The 14683-nt window shown below is 39.1% G+C and overlaps 1 protein-coding gene across 1 annotated transcript in view; it reads left to right on the top strand.

Annotated features, from left to right (window-relative positions):
* Positions 1-14683, top strand: part of CRYL1 (crystallin lambda 1) — a 50558-nt gene that overhangs the window by 13647 nt on the left and 22228 nt on the right. Inside the window, exons 4-5 of the mRNA XM_084226793.1 lie at positions 8239-8400; positions 12349-12543. Coding sequence (XP_084082919.1) covers positions 8239-8400; positions 12349-12543 — 357 coding nt within the window. The remainder of the gene's footprint in view (positions 1-8238; positions 8401-12348; positions 12544-14683) is intronic.

Here is a 14683-nt window from a genome sequence, read left to right on the forward strand (position 1 = left end):
TTAACTTACACCTTGTGTTCTTGGAGTATTTATCCTTTTTACTTTTAAAAGAACTCTGCCTAAAAGCCTTAGAACAGTATCTTCATTTCCTGCCCATCCCTTTAAAAAGAGAGAGCGTTCTGCCCCCTCTCTTCTTTGCCCCCATTACACCTGCACAGGCAGTTGAGCTGTTGATAACAACACTAATAGATTTTCAACCTGATATCTTTCAGATCTTGCTGGCTCTTTCATCTTTTCCAGTTAGACATATTTTTAAAAAACAGTGTTAACAGCTTTCAGAAAGTCTGGTGGTGCCTTCAGGGTGCAAATCAGCATTGACTTTGGAGCTTTGACAACAGGTGTCTTATGTCTCTGGTCATAGAAGTTAGTTTTTGACTGTCTGTTACCAGTTCCTGCTTGTAACTTTTGTTTGGCTTTCCTGACATCTTTCAGGAACCCTTTTACTTCTGGGGATGAGGGAATGTCTGCAGATAGTGGGTGAAGATATCTTCAGCTGCCCTGAGCTCATAGGCTGGAAGAGCATACCATTTTGGAGGCTCTGTTAGTCACAGATCTCTGTGAAAACAAAACTGCTGGCAGGCAGAGTGTGCAAGCATTGCAGTAACGTGGCTTCTTCTGAACTGAGCCCTGGGCAGACAAACATGGGTCTGTTTGCTCTCAGCTGGGCAAATATAACCTTAGGCCTGGTTTTACCCTACAGAGCTTAAACACTGGCCTGAGGCACCAGAAGTTGTGCTTTGACATTTGAGGGAACAGGTTTTAAGCATGGGACCAGATTTGCTGTCTTTGTAGAAGTTTTGAGAAAATGATTTCTAATTTTAAAGGTTTAAATGATCAGATCTTAAAGACTTGCTGTAAAACATTTTATGAAGTCAGTGTCTGAGTTGAACTGAAAGATGATATTGAGGTAAACAGCTTGCCAGTGTCACTGTAGTGGTGCTGCTGCTGAATGGACTTAGGCCCTTCCAAGTTTTCTAACATTTATTTCCCATCTATTCTGTGCATATAGCAGCTGGTGTCATCTACCATTACAGTCTTGAATATGGTTTCAGTCCTTGTTTCAGGAGGTTGTCATTGCCAAAACTGTCATCCTGCCTGACAAGTAATCTTGCTCTTCAGGTTCTCTTCCATTGCTCCCTGGTCCCTTTTCTGGGGTGGTGTTATGTTTCCCTTGCCTTTCCTAATCACTTCCCCTATTTTTCAGGGTGGATGAGATCAGGGTAGAGAAATACAGAAAATCTAGTACTTTGAGAGAAGATGTAGGGAGGAAGACATCAGTCAACTATTTTGAGATCTTACTGCCCTTTCCTGAGGGAACAAAAAGGATCTTCATCTGTAGCAGCCTGATTGACTTGTCTGTCTTTTGAAAGTTTTGTTGGACATGTGAATGTCATGGAAAATGATGGATCTTTTCATGGCATGATACTAACAGGAGAAGAGCAAACTTGTCTTCATTTGCTGTATTTGCTTTAAACAAAAAAAGCAGCCAAAAAGCCTCTCACAGAAACACCTCAAACCCTTCCAAATTTGTCTGATTTTTAGAAAATGTAGTTCTGAAAACTAGTATCTTCACAAATCCTGTTTTTTTCTCCTAAAGGTTGAAAGGACACTTGTAACGTGTCCTTTCAGTAATTTATTCTGAACAGTATAAAATGGCAGTAACTTGATATTTTTATTGGTCGGATTCTTTAACAGAGTATGTTTATGAAATGTAGGAAAGTACAAAATGTTTCCATCCAAGTGCTGGATTTCACCTCAGTGTTTACTTGCACAGTATCTTGCAGTCAGCAGTCTTTCATGTCACTCAAGAGGTAGTGATTCATGAAGCATCAGATTTCACACTCATATGAGCTCATATGTTCAAGACAATTAAGAAGTTTTCACTCTAAATCTAAAGTGATTTATATCCCTAAATTATTTTTTAAAATTAGGTTAGCCTGAAAGTGCTGGTGCCTTTACCTGCTCTTTTATGTAGTGATGACACCAAAGGCAGGCAGGATCAGTCATACCTAGACAACTGAGTGTCAAAAATGTGTTAACCTGTTCTTAAAATTCTCTTGTGGTGTGATTCCTTCTCCTCCCATGTTCAGCATGTTTGCTCCAGTGCATACATAACCCATTGAATGTCTATAACTGAAGCTCTGGGATGTGAAACTCACATGCCTGTACTTTATTCATATTTTTTATAATTGTGTCACGCTGTGATAATGTGGCACTTCCATGCCTAACAAACAGCCAGTCTGCTTTTCAGTTAAAGGGGTTGCTGCCCTTTTGATGCCTTTGTACTCTTGGATTACAGAATAGCAGTAGTTAATAAGATAGTTCAGGTTCAAAATAAAAGTCTTGGTTGCCAAGGTTGTATGGCTTGGTTTGGACTAACTAGAGTTGGTTTACACCTAGGTAGGCTTTTGTTGCAAATGATACTTTTGTTAATGATTTGGTTTTTGTTCATGAGCTTGAAACCATCTTGGAGGAAGTTGTGCACCCACTTAGTGGAATGAGTATCTGCTGTGGGAAAGGGACTGATATGCTGATGACCTCCTGTTCCCCTGTGTGTATCCCACTGGGTTGGGTTTCTGCCTCACATCCAGTGTTTCAGGGTTTTTGTGGTCGTTTATTTTGGTTTTTTTTTCCCCTCCTTCTACCTCATTTTAACTGATCAAAATCCTGACACTGCACTGAAAGGTGTGCAACAGCCTTGGGTCTCCTTTGACAACAGCTTTGTGTGTGTCTCATCCCAAAGCCATGCAAAAGTGTGTGTGCCTCCTACCCAGCTACTGGTCCTGCCTTTGTCCTCAAGGAGGGTAGCAACACTTTACAAAAGGAGACTGAAGTAAATATGTTTTCCCATTACCATCTTTGAAATAACAGATTTTTGTTAGTCACCTTGTCTTAATAATGTCTTGGTATACTGTTAGATGCCCATACTATCTATCTCTAAAGTGCCTCAAAATATGCATCTAAAACTTATTTTTGAGGGGAGTGTGATGGAAAAGTCCAAAATACTTCGAGTCAAGTATTTGCATTTGAAATATGTAATGATTTTGAATTTTGTGAAATTACCAAATCTATTCAATGTATTAAAAAAAATATATATTTGAGCTAAGTTCTATTGGCTAACAGTAATATCTGAAGCAAAATTGATACTTCTATTTAATAATTTGTTCTGCTATTAAAAATATAGTTTTATGTCTCTGCTTGTTTCACTAGCTGAACTCCCAGCTTCTGCAGTCAAAATGTGACATTTTTTAATTGCAGGTGGTGTAGTTCCCCAGGTTCATGTGTGTGACTGTTGTTTACTGACTGGAGTGCACTTTGGTGTCTGACATGGAATACAATAAAAAAAGTACTCAAGTTTCCTTAATAGAAGGTGCATCTTCACTCTTCCAGAATGGAGATACACACCTAAGCCCTGCAGGAACAGAACAAACCAGCATATCAACACAAAAGCCTAAATAGAAATTACAATAATTATATATAATAATTATAATAATTAGGACTGAAATAGTAATGATAGGAGTGAACCTTTTAAACACTCTTTTGCTTAAAATATAATTTGATGTGGATTCAATAAAACGGTGACTGAAACACAGCAGTCTATATGCAAGATGGAACAAATAGATGGAATTTTGCTTTGGTAACCTCAACTTTGCCAGTGATATTGGAGGAAACAGAACTGGTTGTCAAATGGCAGGGTTTAATTTGCAGAGAGCTTATTTTAGCATGTGTACTTTTTTCAAAGAGGCTTTTACAAGAATCCTTTGTTATATTATTTAGATATGGTAAAATTATAGGGAATAATTGTATTTGACTGTACAGTTCCTATATATAGTAATTTGAAATCTCTATTTAATTTCATTAAATTTGCAGGTCTCCTTTTCAGGTGTTTTTAATGTCTGTCTTAAACAGCATTCAGGCCAAAGCTTTTTGTAGGTTTATATTAATCAGGCTTTGTTTTAGAAATACAACATTCTCAAGTGACTTGTTAGATTGAAAGTAAAACAATTATGCCTGTCTTTTCTGTGAATTTCTTTTTCTAGTGGATTATAACAATAGAAGATAATGGAAGTATTTGTAGAAATGTATTAGGCACCAGGCTTTCAGAAAAGCTCCTTTTCTGACATGCAGAACTCTTTGTCTCCTAATGCTGGGAAGTCCTTTATATTCCCAGAAAAAGCTAGACATTATGTGGTTCCTGTTGCAGGAGTGCTGACAGTCTGGGTCCAGCTTGTGGGATAGTTCATTGCTTTGAAAGCTGCTGCTATGGTCTCATTCTGTGAGAGGAGAGGATTGCTGTCACTTGACTCTGGGAACTGTTCTACAGGAGTGCCTTAAAAATGTCAGCTAAATCCCAGCACTGACAAGCTGAGGCTTCCTAAAATGGTGTAAGTTTTATATGTGCGTAAACAGAGCAGGGGCTTGTGGCATGTTTGGAAATCCTCACTTAACTGCAGAAGATGAGGATTCTTGTTGCAGTCAAAGTGGTTATGGCTTCTAAACAATTTACCTGCTGCTTAAAACCTTACTGAATTTACTGGGAAAGGGGAAGTTGCAGAACTCTAGAAAGAATTTTCTACCTCAGGTGGCAAGGGCACAGGGTGCTCTTGACATAGCAGCTGTGGTGTGGCAGTGAAATGCAGCTCTTGGGGGGTTAGGTGGTACAAGACAAAGGTGAATAGCTGTAGGAGGGAGATTGCTGTGGGAGGGGAATAGGGTGTTTCTTGCTCTCCCTTGGTTTGATTGAGGAGCCAGTTGAGATCTTTTGGGTCAATGTTAGCAGGACCACTAATATGGGAGACTTTGTGGTAGATGTCTGCTATGAACCACTTGATCAGGAAGAAAAGGCCTTCTTCAGAACCCTCACATTCAAGGCCCATGTCTTCATGGTGGGGCTTCAGCCACATCAGTATCTGCTGGATGGACAGCACAGGAGAGCATAAAGAATTCAGAAGGATTGTGGAATGCATTCATGGTAACTTCAACACAGGTGGTTGAGGAGTAGAAGGGAGGACGTGTTGTGCTGGACCTCACAAACAATGAAGAACTGGTTGGAGATGTGAGGGTCATGGGAAAGTCTTGACTATAGTGACCATGAGATGGTGAAGTTGAGGATCCTTGAGAGGAGAAGCAGGACAAAAACTGGGATTACAGCCCTAGACTTCAGGAGGGACAACTTTGGCCTGTTGGGCCAAAATCTACTTGGAAGAGTCCCATGGTATGGGATAGACTCCTGCACTGAAGGTGGGTCTAGGAGAGCTCAAGGCAGATCTATCTTCACTTGAAGGGATGTATATATTATCATAAACCTTCATATTAAGATTGCCAGGGAAGAAAGACTTTCTTGTTTATGTTTTGAATCCGCACCAGACAGCGTCTAGTCAGGAGGTAGGAATTCATTGTTGCGCAGCTGTAGCTTTCAGACTTCTTTATTCAGTGATTCCTAATGCTGGTGGCTACCATCAGACTCGTTATTGGGAAGGCTTGATGCTGCTCCCTGTCAAAGCATCTCCAGATGATCTTACAGAAAGTGCCTTGCTTGTTGCTGAGTGGCTGCTAGTCTTTGACCTTCTGCATGCTAGTTTAAATATCTGGCTTTCATCTTAGACTGCTTGTGTAGGATGTCTACTTAGTTTAGACCATACCACTGTGTTGGGGGGCTTTGCTTCAGGCCGTATTTTGTTTCTTTTGCCTCCCAGTGGTAATACATTGCTCAGCAGCAATTCTCATTGATAGTTTAAGGAAAAGTTATTTCACAAGATAGTGTTTTGGGGAGTGTTTTTCTAGAAGTTACAGAGGAGTTGCTACCTTGGCTTATTTGAGAATGGATAGGAAGAACCAGCATTTAAATATAGGAAAGTGAAGTTGTGCATTTAGATGAGCGTGGATGAATGTGGAAGCCCACATGGTGGGTGGCATGGTGAGAAAGGCTTATACAAAAACTCAGAGACACGGGATTTAAACAGATAAAACTCACTGGCTTTCCATGTACGGGGTAGTGTCATGTGAGTGCAGTTTCTTATTTAGGGACAACTAGACCTCAATCACCATGTGGTGTATCAGTTAGCTAGGGAGGGAGTCTAGCATGTGTCTATCTTTGTGTAGTTCTTTACTGGTTCACGTAGCTGCTGTGTGCTCTCTGAGCATGTATTTGAATAGTGTAATTCCTATTACATCTAAGCCTTTAATTCAATACAACATTTCCAGGAGATGGGTTTTAAAAATTAACTGCTGTCATGTTCTGATCAGGCTCTTAAGAGATGTCTAATAAAGTTTAAATTAGAAGCCAGATTTGTAGCAACCTTGTTTAGGTGACCAGGCCTTGGAATAAAGGTTTACTGTTTTCTGCAAGTGAGAAGTATGATCTTCCCTAAGAAAAGGGCACAGAAATATACAGTGTCACTTAAAATGCATAGTGGTGCGTGCTAACCTTTTTGCTCTGATTCTTTGAGAGAAACTGTGGTAGCTTTAAACCCATATCTTACCTGCTCTCTGTTTGATATTCCCTTTCTCATGATAAACAGAATAGCTTCAGAGCTCTCCAGGCTCCATAACTGACCGCAAGTGAGGTTCCTGTTTAATGGATTGTTCAGAGCTTAATTTCCCCCCTGTTCTGCAGGGAATTGGTGTCTCTGAGAAAATAATTGCATGCTTGAGAACAGAAGCTTTATTGCAGTGGTCCAACAACCTGAATACAATTGTGACACTATACAAAATACTCCAAGCAAATGGGCCATTCAGCAACCTTACGTAACCATGGCAGGTTTGAGTTTCCAGCAGATTTGAGTTTGCCTTTTTGATTATCATCTGATGTGAGAGCAGGCTTAGAGTTTCAAGTTCACAACCCTATTCAAAGCAGCTCTTTTATTAGCTTGAACAGTATCTGCAGAGTTCTCATCATCGTTGGCTTCACTAAAAGAGACTATTTAAACTTGACCAACAAGCAGGGATTCTGGAACTATGAGCAGAGTATCATTTTGTTTTGATAAGGCTAATACTTTGGGCTCTATCTGGAGTTCTTAAATGACCCTGTTTATCTCTTTTGCATCATGGAACCTTTAGTACTGTTCCATGCAACTTATTTTTTAAGACTTCAGATTACTTTTAACCCATTTTTTGATTTACAAACTCTGGCCCTGGGCATTCTTGCCACAGAGTCTGTCTGAAGCAGCAGATGTTAAATGTAAATTTTGGATTACATCAAATGTGTAGCCTTTTCCCCAAATCTTGCTATATGTAGTTCAACATAACAGAAAGGACAGAAAGAAGTACTGGCAGGTGGGAGACGGTTAGAGTTGGAAAAGAGCAGGTATTTTCTGTGTGTTTTAAAGGGAAGGCTGAGGTTTTGCAACTTTGGGATCCTGTTTGGATTTTTTAAAACTCTTCTAAAACCCCTTGAAAACAGGCTGGCCTTCTTCCTCCATTTTCTTCTCATAGGCTGGAGGCTTTTCTGCTGCTTGTGGGGATCCACTGTAGTTATTATCCCATGTCCTTCTCCCAGACTAGTTGATCTTTGCATGCTCTCCCTTGGGCATCTCCTGGAGATAACTTTGGAAATCTAGTGATTGTAGGTTGTGGCTCTTGGCTCACATGTGTAAAATTTCACACAGTGATTCAGAGCTGAATGTGCTCAGTAGCTTTGGTAGAAGTTTTGATAGCATTCATTCTACTTCAGATGGTCTTCAGAAGTCTTTCTCAGTGACTCTCATACTTAAAATGCATAAGTATCTTCATTAATTTCAACTCTAGGAGTTGTTTAAGCACAGGTTGCAGAGATGTACCTTGGAATCTCCTGCCATAGTTCTGGAGTTTGTAAGTTTGTCTTCTTTGAGATACACCTATTCATTTCGATCTTGTCTTAGAGAGAATACTGACTTCCATCATGTGAGATACTCTTAAAAAAGTGGAGACCAGGTCTTATTCCTCTGTATTGTGTTATCTCCCTGTGTGAGTTAAAGTCTGTATTTTAGAGAAAGTAGAATATTTTCTTTTGCATTAAATCTCCTGTAGGGTGTGGTGGTCCATCTTCTGCTGTACATAAATTCTTGTGCTTTCCATTTCTTTAACTGTGGGAAGATATTTTTGTGTTACTGGCTCACTGGTATATCTAGGCTGATTAAAACATGGTTTGTGCTGAATTCCTAGGTGTCAATCTAGGATGGGATCAGTGAAGTCTGAGATGTATAGATAGATACTATTGAACTACACGACTTCTAATACTGTTTTTTGGTTTTATTCCAGGAATGCACTCCAGAGAATCTGGAACTAAAAAAGAAGATTTTTGGTCAATTGGATCTTATTGTGGGTGACAGTGTTATCTTGAGCAGCTCGACCTCTTGTCTCTTACCCAGCAAATTGTTCACTGGCCTTAAACATGTTAAGCAGTGCATCGTGTCACATCCTGTAAGTACGATGGCATGTTTCCTTTTTTGTGTGAACTGCATCCCAAACTCCTTCCTGCAGTCTGAAAGACTCAGAAGGGTATTTAGGGCTCTTGTGTGCCATTGTTAGTGTGCAGGGCCAATTTTTCAAAAAAGCTGTGGTTTGGTTATTCTGCAAGCAGCAGCACTAATCTACAAAATTGAGAGGATGTAGCATGTTGCTGCTGTTGGATCAAGATATGTTCTGTGTGAGTTGTTGTGCTCATATTGTTGTGTGTTTCTCAAACTACTGGCTTTCAAAATTCTATGTAGGAATTCTATGTTTTGGGTATAAGCTTATAACATTGCTACTTTATTCTTGTGTCATTGTTAGTCTTTTCTAGTATCCTTTCTTAGCTTCCGTTGGGGAACAGTAAGAATCCAAACACTGAGCTTCATATGCTGGTCAGGCTATATTGATTAAAGATGGGAAATCTAGACTCCAGTTTCTTCAGACTTGTGATGCAGAAGCAATATTCCTTAATTTCTGAAACAGGAATTAAGGAATGATGCAATGGAACAAATTGGACTTGGAGCTGAATTTGAACGCTTCATGACCAACTGGGACAGGACAGTGATGCAAAAATGGAATGACTAGAGGTTGCAGCCAAACCTCAAAATGGTCAAAGGCACTTGTGGGCTTCTGTAGAGGTCTGTTTGGAACTGCCAGACAGCAGTTTATCAGATCTCTCCTCAGCATGGAAAAGCATTTTATCTTGATCTTACTGCTTCTGTTTTCCACTATTCAAGAAGCCAATGAATTTGTTAACCCAGTGTTAGTCGGGTGGTCAGCTGATCAGTTAAAGGGGACTGTTGTCATGAAGAGAGGTGCTGCCCTGGTCTCTGCAGTTTGGTAACTGCATGATGTCTCTCCAGGGCATCCCTCAGAGTGTAAAGTGAATGCTAATTCCCTGGGCATGCACAAAATACAGCACTGCTTCACTGTAGTGTCTCTACAGCTACCTGTAGCCTCCTGCTGTAGTGTCAAAGCATTTGGTCAGTGCCTTTCTGATACCCCTCTACTACCACTGTGCCTTGGGGTGCCTGCGTGGCAAGGGTAACAAAAGGCTTGGTTTGGGTTTTTTTCTGTATAACTAGTTTTCAGTCCCTTTTAATTATGAAAAAGGTCAAATTTCAAAATATGTATCTGTGCCTAAATCTAGCCTTTCTCCAGTCTAAAATTCAATCGTTTCTTATCTCTTATTTCCAGGGTTGTAGTTTTCTCTAGTGCAAGAGAAGAGATCATGTCTCTTTAGCATTTCTATATTAAGTAACTATACAATTTCTTCTTTTTTTTAACCAGTTCCTGGCTGTGTGACTGTCTGTCTTTGATTTTACTGTACTCTTTCTTACTGTTTTCCCAAGCTGGTCTGTACCAGTTGGCTTTGTTTAGTTTGAGCTGCAGTCTTCATAGGAGCCACTCCTGAAACCAGGTTTTATCAGATCTGGAAAGGTGGTCTCTGCATAAACATTTTCTACATTTCTGTTGTAAGGATATGTATTTTGTCAAAACAAACGCTCTGGAGTACCTTAAAATGTCTAATTGTTCCCAAATGGCTTTGTAATCCAAATGAGACTGTTTTTGTAGTAATCTCAGCTTCACTCAGCTGTACTGAGTGTACCAAAGAAGCTGTAAAAGAGTGTACTCTTCCAGGGGCCTTTATGCATCTGCATCAGGAAACATGCTTGCTTTGTAATAGTTGTTGGCTTTGGGTGGGTTTTTTTGTTTTATTTTTTACTATGGTCCTGAACACAATAGTAGGATTTGGTGGCTGCAGAAAGCAAGCAGCTCTGCAAGACAGTGAAAACAAGTGTGGAATTTGATATACCAGAAGAATTAAAGCTGAAGTTGTAGAGCCTCTGGCATGAGTGAGGGTGTTGAGATAAAATGAAAGGAAGTGCCCAAAGGGCAGAAGCAGCTCATCCCTTTGCTTAACATGGTTCAGTAATTAGGGGGAAAAAAAAATCTCACAGCACAGCTGTATGATAGAAAAGCACACAATACTTATGTTACAGTACAAAACAGATACAGCTATTCTCTGAAAGCAGTTTCAGGCAGTGGATCAATAGAGGTCTGCTGCAGGGTGGTTCTCTTCTCACGTTCTGTATAGGCCTGCTAGATGACTCGACTAGGAATATGGGGCTAGAGGAGACTGTGCAACTGAGTCAAGTCCCCTGTTGTACAGGAAACCCTGCAATCAAATAACTTAAAAACTTCATTAAACTCTCTGGATATTTTTTTAACTCCACTACTGTTAGAAATTGTTTGTGTCTTCTAATTTTTCTTTCAATCTTATTACTGGTCCATTAAAATTAATATTTATGTTTGTTGACAGCTTTTTTGTAATTTAATTATTTTCAGCATTTTCTTTGTCATCTCCTTTCCTAACTGTGTCTTTGTTACGCTAAGGTGACCTTCTGTTCCCTGAAATACTTCTCATTTTTAGAAACTTTCCCCCATTCCCTACTTCATCTATGTTCTACTACTTTCAGTTTTTACCAATATCTATTATCTCACTCCTGAAAAATTGTCTTTCTGTATATCCTCAGTGTGCTCATGAACACACCCATATGCTCCCTGTGCCAAGTTCATGAAATGGAATACTTCAATAAGATCACTGTCAACAGTAATCTTCCAAGAAATTTTTAATAGCCTTAGTCTCTCTCAACAATTAACTTGTCCTCTTTCTGACTGGAACCTGTGATATACTTAAGCCTTAGAGAATGTCTTGATGCTTGCAGTGCTTTGGGTCTTGCTCAATTGCCTGGCACCACTGGATGGTGTCCATCCACCACACCGTTCTCAGCATTGCTGATGGCATTGCCAAAAATACTTCTGTGAGAGAGGCTATGTTGGGACACAAGGCCCTCTAAAAGGAATGAAGTGTTTTACATCAGTTTAGAGCACATGTCAGACCCTGCAGGAAAGGGAACCATGTAAATACTGAAAAGAAAGAGCATGCAGGGAGGAAAGGCTGCTTGCATGTTCCTGTGACCAAATCCTGTCCTTGCATTTACAGGACCATGTTTAAGAGTAGTTGACTATATGATGAAAGAATCAGTAGTTAATTACCATCCTTCAAATGTCAGTGTTATTCCTGGTAGTAATTTATTATATGTTACCCCCTTCTATTGCCTGGAGCTAGATGGAGAGCTGAATTTAACACCTTTAGGAGTACAGCTGAAGGACTGCTACTTTGGAAAGAGAATGCATGCAGCTTAACTATCTGTAACGCTATGAACTGAAGAACTTTTAGCTGTTTCTAGGATGTTCTTTAGGATTTTTTGTTTTTTACTTCAAAAATACATAACACAAAGGTCTTGACTTGATGAGAAATTACATTGGGAAGAGTCAGGGAGAGGTAATTAATTTTTTTCTAAGTACAGTGTTTGAAGGTAACCTGTTCTGCAACATTTTCAATGTTTTATGTGATATCTGTTACTGTATTTAGCATATATTTACAGGCTTGAGCCAGTAGCTGCTTATCTGTTAAGTGTTGCATCTTACAGGTTGTGTTTAGCAATACTTTTGTTATAAAGTTCCTGACTGTCTAAAAGGAAATGCCTTGCTTAATTTGGAAAGATAGGTGCTGACCATATGTCTTACAACAACAAATAGCCTGAATATTGAGCAAACAGTTCCTCCAGTCAGAATGAAGTCTTCTAGTACTGTTTGGGTGCTGTCATCTCTGGTGTAGCTCCATGAATTTTGCTGGGGTTAAACAGAGTTTGATTTAGTGCAAGTTTAATTTTTTCTTTTAATTTGAGTTAATGCACCAGCTTTTATTGGATTAGTGAAGTCTTTCAAGGTCTGAATATCAGGCTTGCTGTGTTCACTGGAAATTATCCAAGCTAGTGCCATTTATAAAGATGCTTTATATTAACTTGTTCTGTTGGTGGCTGATGTTCTTCTTTTGTCTTTCTTCTTGAGGTAAATCCACCTTACTTTGTGCCATTGGTTGAAATTGTTCCTCATCCAGAAACAGATCCTTCTACGACAGAGAGAACATATGCCCTGATGAAGAAGATTGGTCAGTCTCCTGTCAAACTAAACAGAGAAATTGAGGGGTTTGTTCTGAATCGACTACAGTATGCAGTGATAAGTGAAGCTTGGAGACTTGTGGGTGTATGTATATCTTTTTTTTTCAGTACTTGGTCAGTTCTGTAGATGTCATAAGTGATATTTTATATTTAAACACTCTTTAAATTTGTCATCTTCGTTCAGCTGTCCCTTAAGAACATAAAATGTATATTTAAATGTAAAGTAAGCCCAGTAAGAAGTGATGTCAGTTATAAAAAGCAAAGACTGACAAAAATGAGGTGATATGCAATGGTAAAAATTATTCTTTATCCTGCTTTCTTTTTTCAGAATACTGTTATTTTCAAGGCAACTAAAAGAATTATTTTAAAAGCACAGGAATCAAAATAGCAATTTTTCTTTTTGTAGGCTTCTCATCATTTTGTTTGTTTTTTTCTAGTGTTGTTGGCCTACTGTACAGTGGTCATGAAAATATTTTTAAATGGTTTTCTCTTTGGCCTTTCAGGAACTGCACTCATAGATTTAGCTGTTACTTGATACTTGTAGTTAAAGACAGATTTCTCCTCCTCCGGCCCATTCAGACTTCTAGCTGAGAATCATTTGTTTGTGTGCCTTCAGCTTTTCCCACAGTTAGCTGCTCTGTGCTGAAGTCTCATCTTTCAGCAGGAGCTGAGTTATGAGTCTGTTGCTATTCTAAGAGTTTCAACTGAGCTTTAATAGGACTTACTTTCTTGTTGTGGAGTGTTTTGATTTTTGAAGCTGTTTAAAACAACCATCACACAAGTACAGGTAAAGATCTTAAAACTAAGGTAATATTTCTGTAAACAAAGCAACTCTTTTTCCAAAGAAGTGTTTCAACATAGTTACTGAACTGATTTTCAGTACCTGTAGCTGGCTTTCACTAGCAACATAATACAACAATATAAAGGAGATGGTGAATAATAATAAGTAAAACAGTGTTGTGAGGAAAGAACCGATCTACTACTGGAGATGTTTATTTAAATTTTTAAAATGGCTTCTGTTGTTAAACTTTTAATACAAAGTCTCAAGTTTATGATAAGAAAAACACCTTCAGAAAGCTGTAGTCATGTTGGAAAACATAGAATAGAAAAGACCGTAACATAAAATTACAGAATAGTTTGGGTTGGAAGGGACGTCTGGAGATCTAATCCCACCCCTCTACTACAGCAGGTTGCACAGGATCATGTCTAGGTGAGTTTGGAATAACTTCAGAGGAAAACATTCATTCTTATTGGGCAGCCTGCTCCACTGCTCTGTCACTCACATAGAAAAGATTTTTCCTATTCAGATGCAACTTTCTGAGTTTTTAGTTTGTGCCTGTTGTCCCTTGTGGATCAGTCATCCTTGGTCAGCACAGGCATTCAGGTAAAGCCTCAAAAATCTAACAGGATTCTTTCACATCTCTGAGAGGATAAACTCAATGGTGGAACTACTGCCATAGTAATCTAGGCAGGTTTGAAAAAATTTGAATGGATCCAGGGATCATTTAGACACATAAGACTGTGCAGAAGTACCTCCAGCTTCAAAGTCTCAAAGAGTGGACTGCTGGGAGCTGAGGCAGTACAGTACATATCCCTGAAAGTATCATTCTCTGTTTGGTCTTGCTGTAGAAGGCATTTAAGAACACTTCATGAGCTGCTGTTGGAAAGGAAGTACTGAGTTGAGGCAAACCTTTAGTATGAACCTGTTGTATGAATGCTTTTTTGGCTATGTGAATAGTAATAAAATAGTGCTTGAAGGGCTGACAGATATAGAAAGTTGCTTTTGTTGTAAATCAAAGTTTCCAAGTTGTTCTGTTCCTGTATAATTTTATTGCGTTTCAGCCAAATACACATTTAAACAGTAACAGCTTTGGTGGCCGTATTTCCATTCTAGAAGCCTGAACAATAGCAACTGTCAAAGGTGTATAGTTTCAGCTGTGTGACTTCAGGCTGCACAGTGCCTTTGATGAGAGGAGAATCATTGCAGATAGGTGAGAACTAGAGGCCTGGGCCACTTTCTACTGTTCTGCTGCCAACTTAGTAATTTTTATTGCAAATCATGTTCTTTTGGTGTATTCCAGTTTCCAAATGGGGAAACATAATTCTTGCTTCTGATTGTGAAGTCACTTTCCAGTTCTTACTGTTGGAAACATCAATCTCCCCAACTCTGTTTTGAGAGACTCCTAAAAATCAAGTTTTACTCACGTTAGTTACATCTTGAACAA

The sequence above is a fragment of the Fringilla coelebs genome (genome assembly GCF_963513975.1).
Source record: "Fringilla coelebs genome assembly, chromosome: 2".
In the NCBI taxonomy this organism is placed as follows: domain Eukaryota; kingdom Metazoa; phylum Chordata; class Aves; order Passeriformes; family Fringillidae; genus Fringilla; species Fringilla coelebs.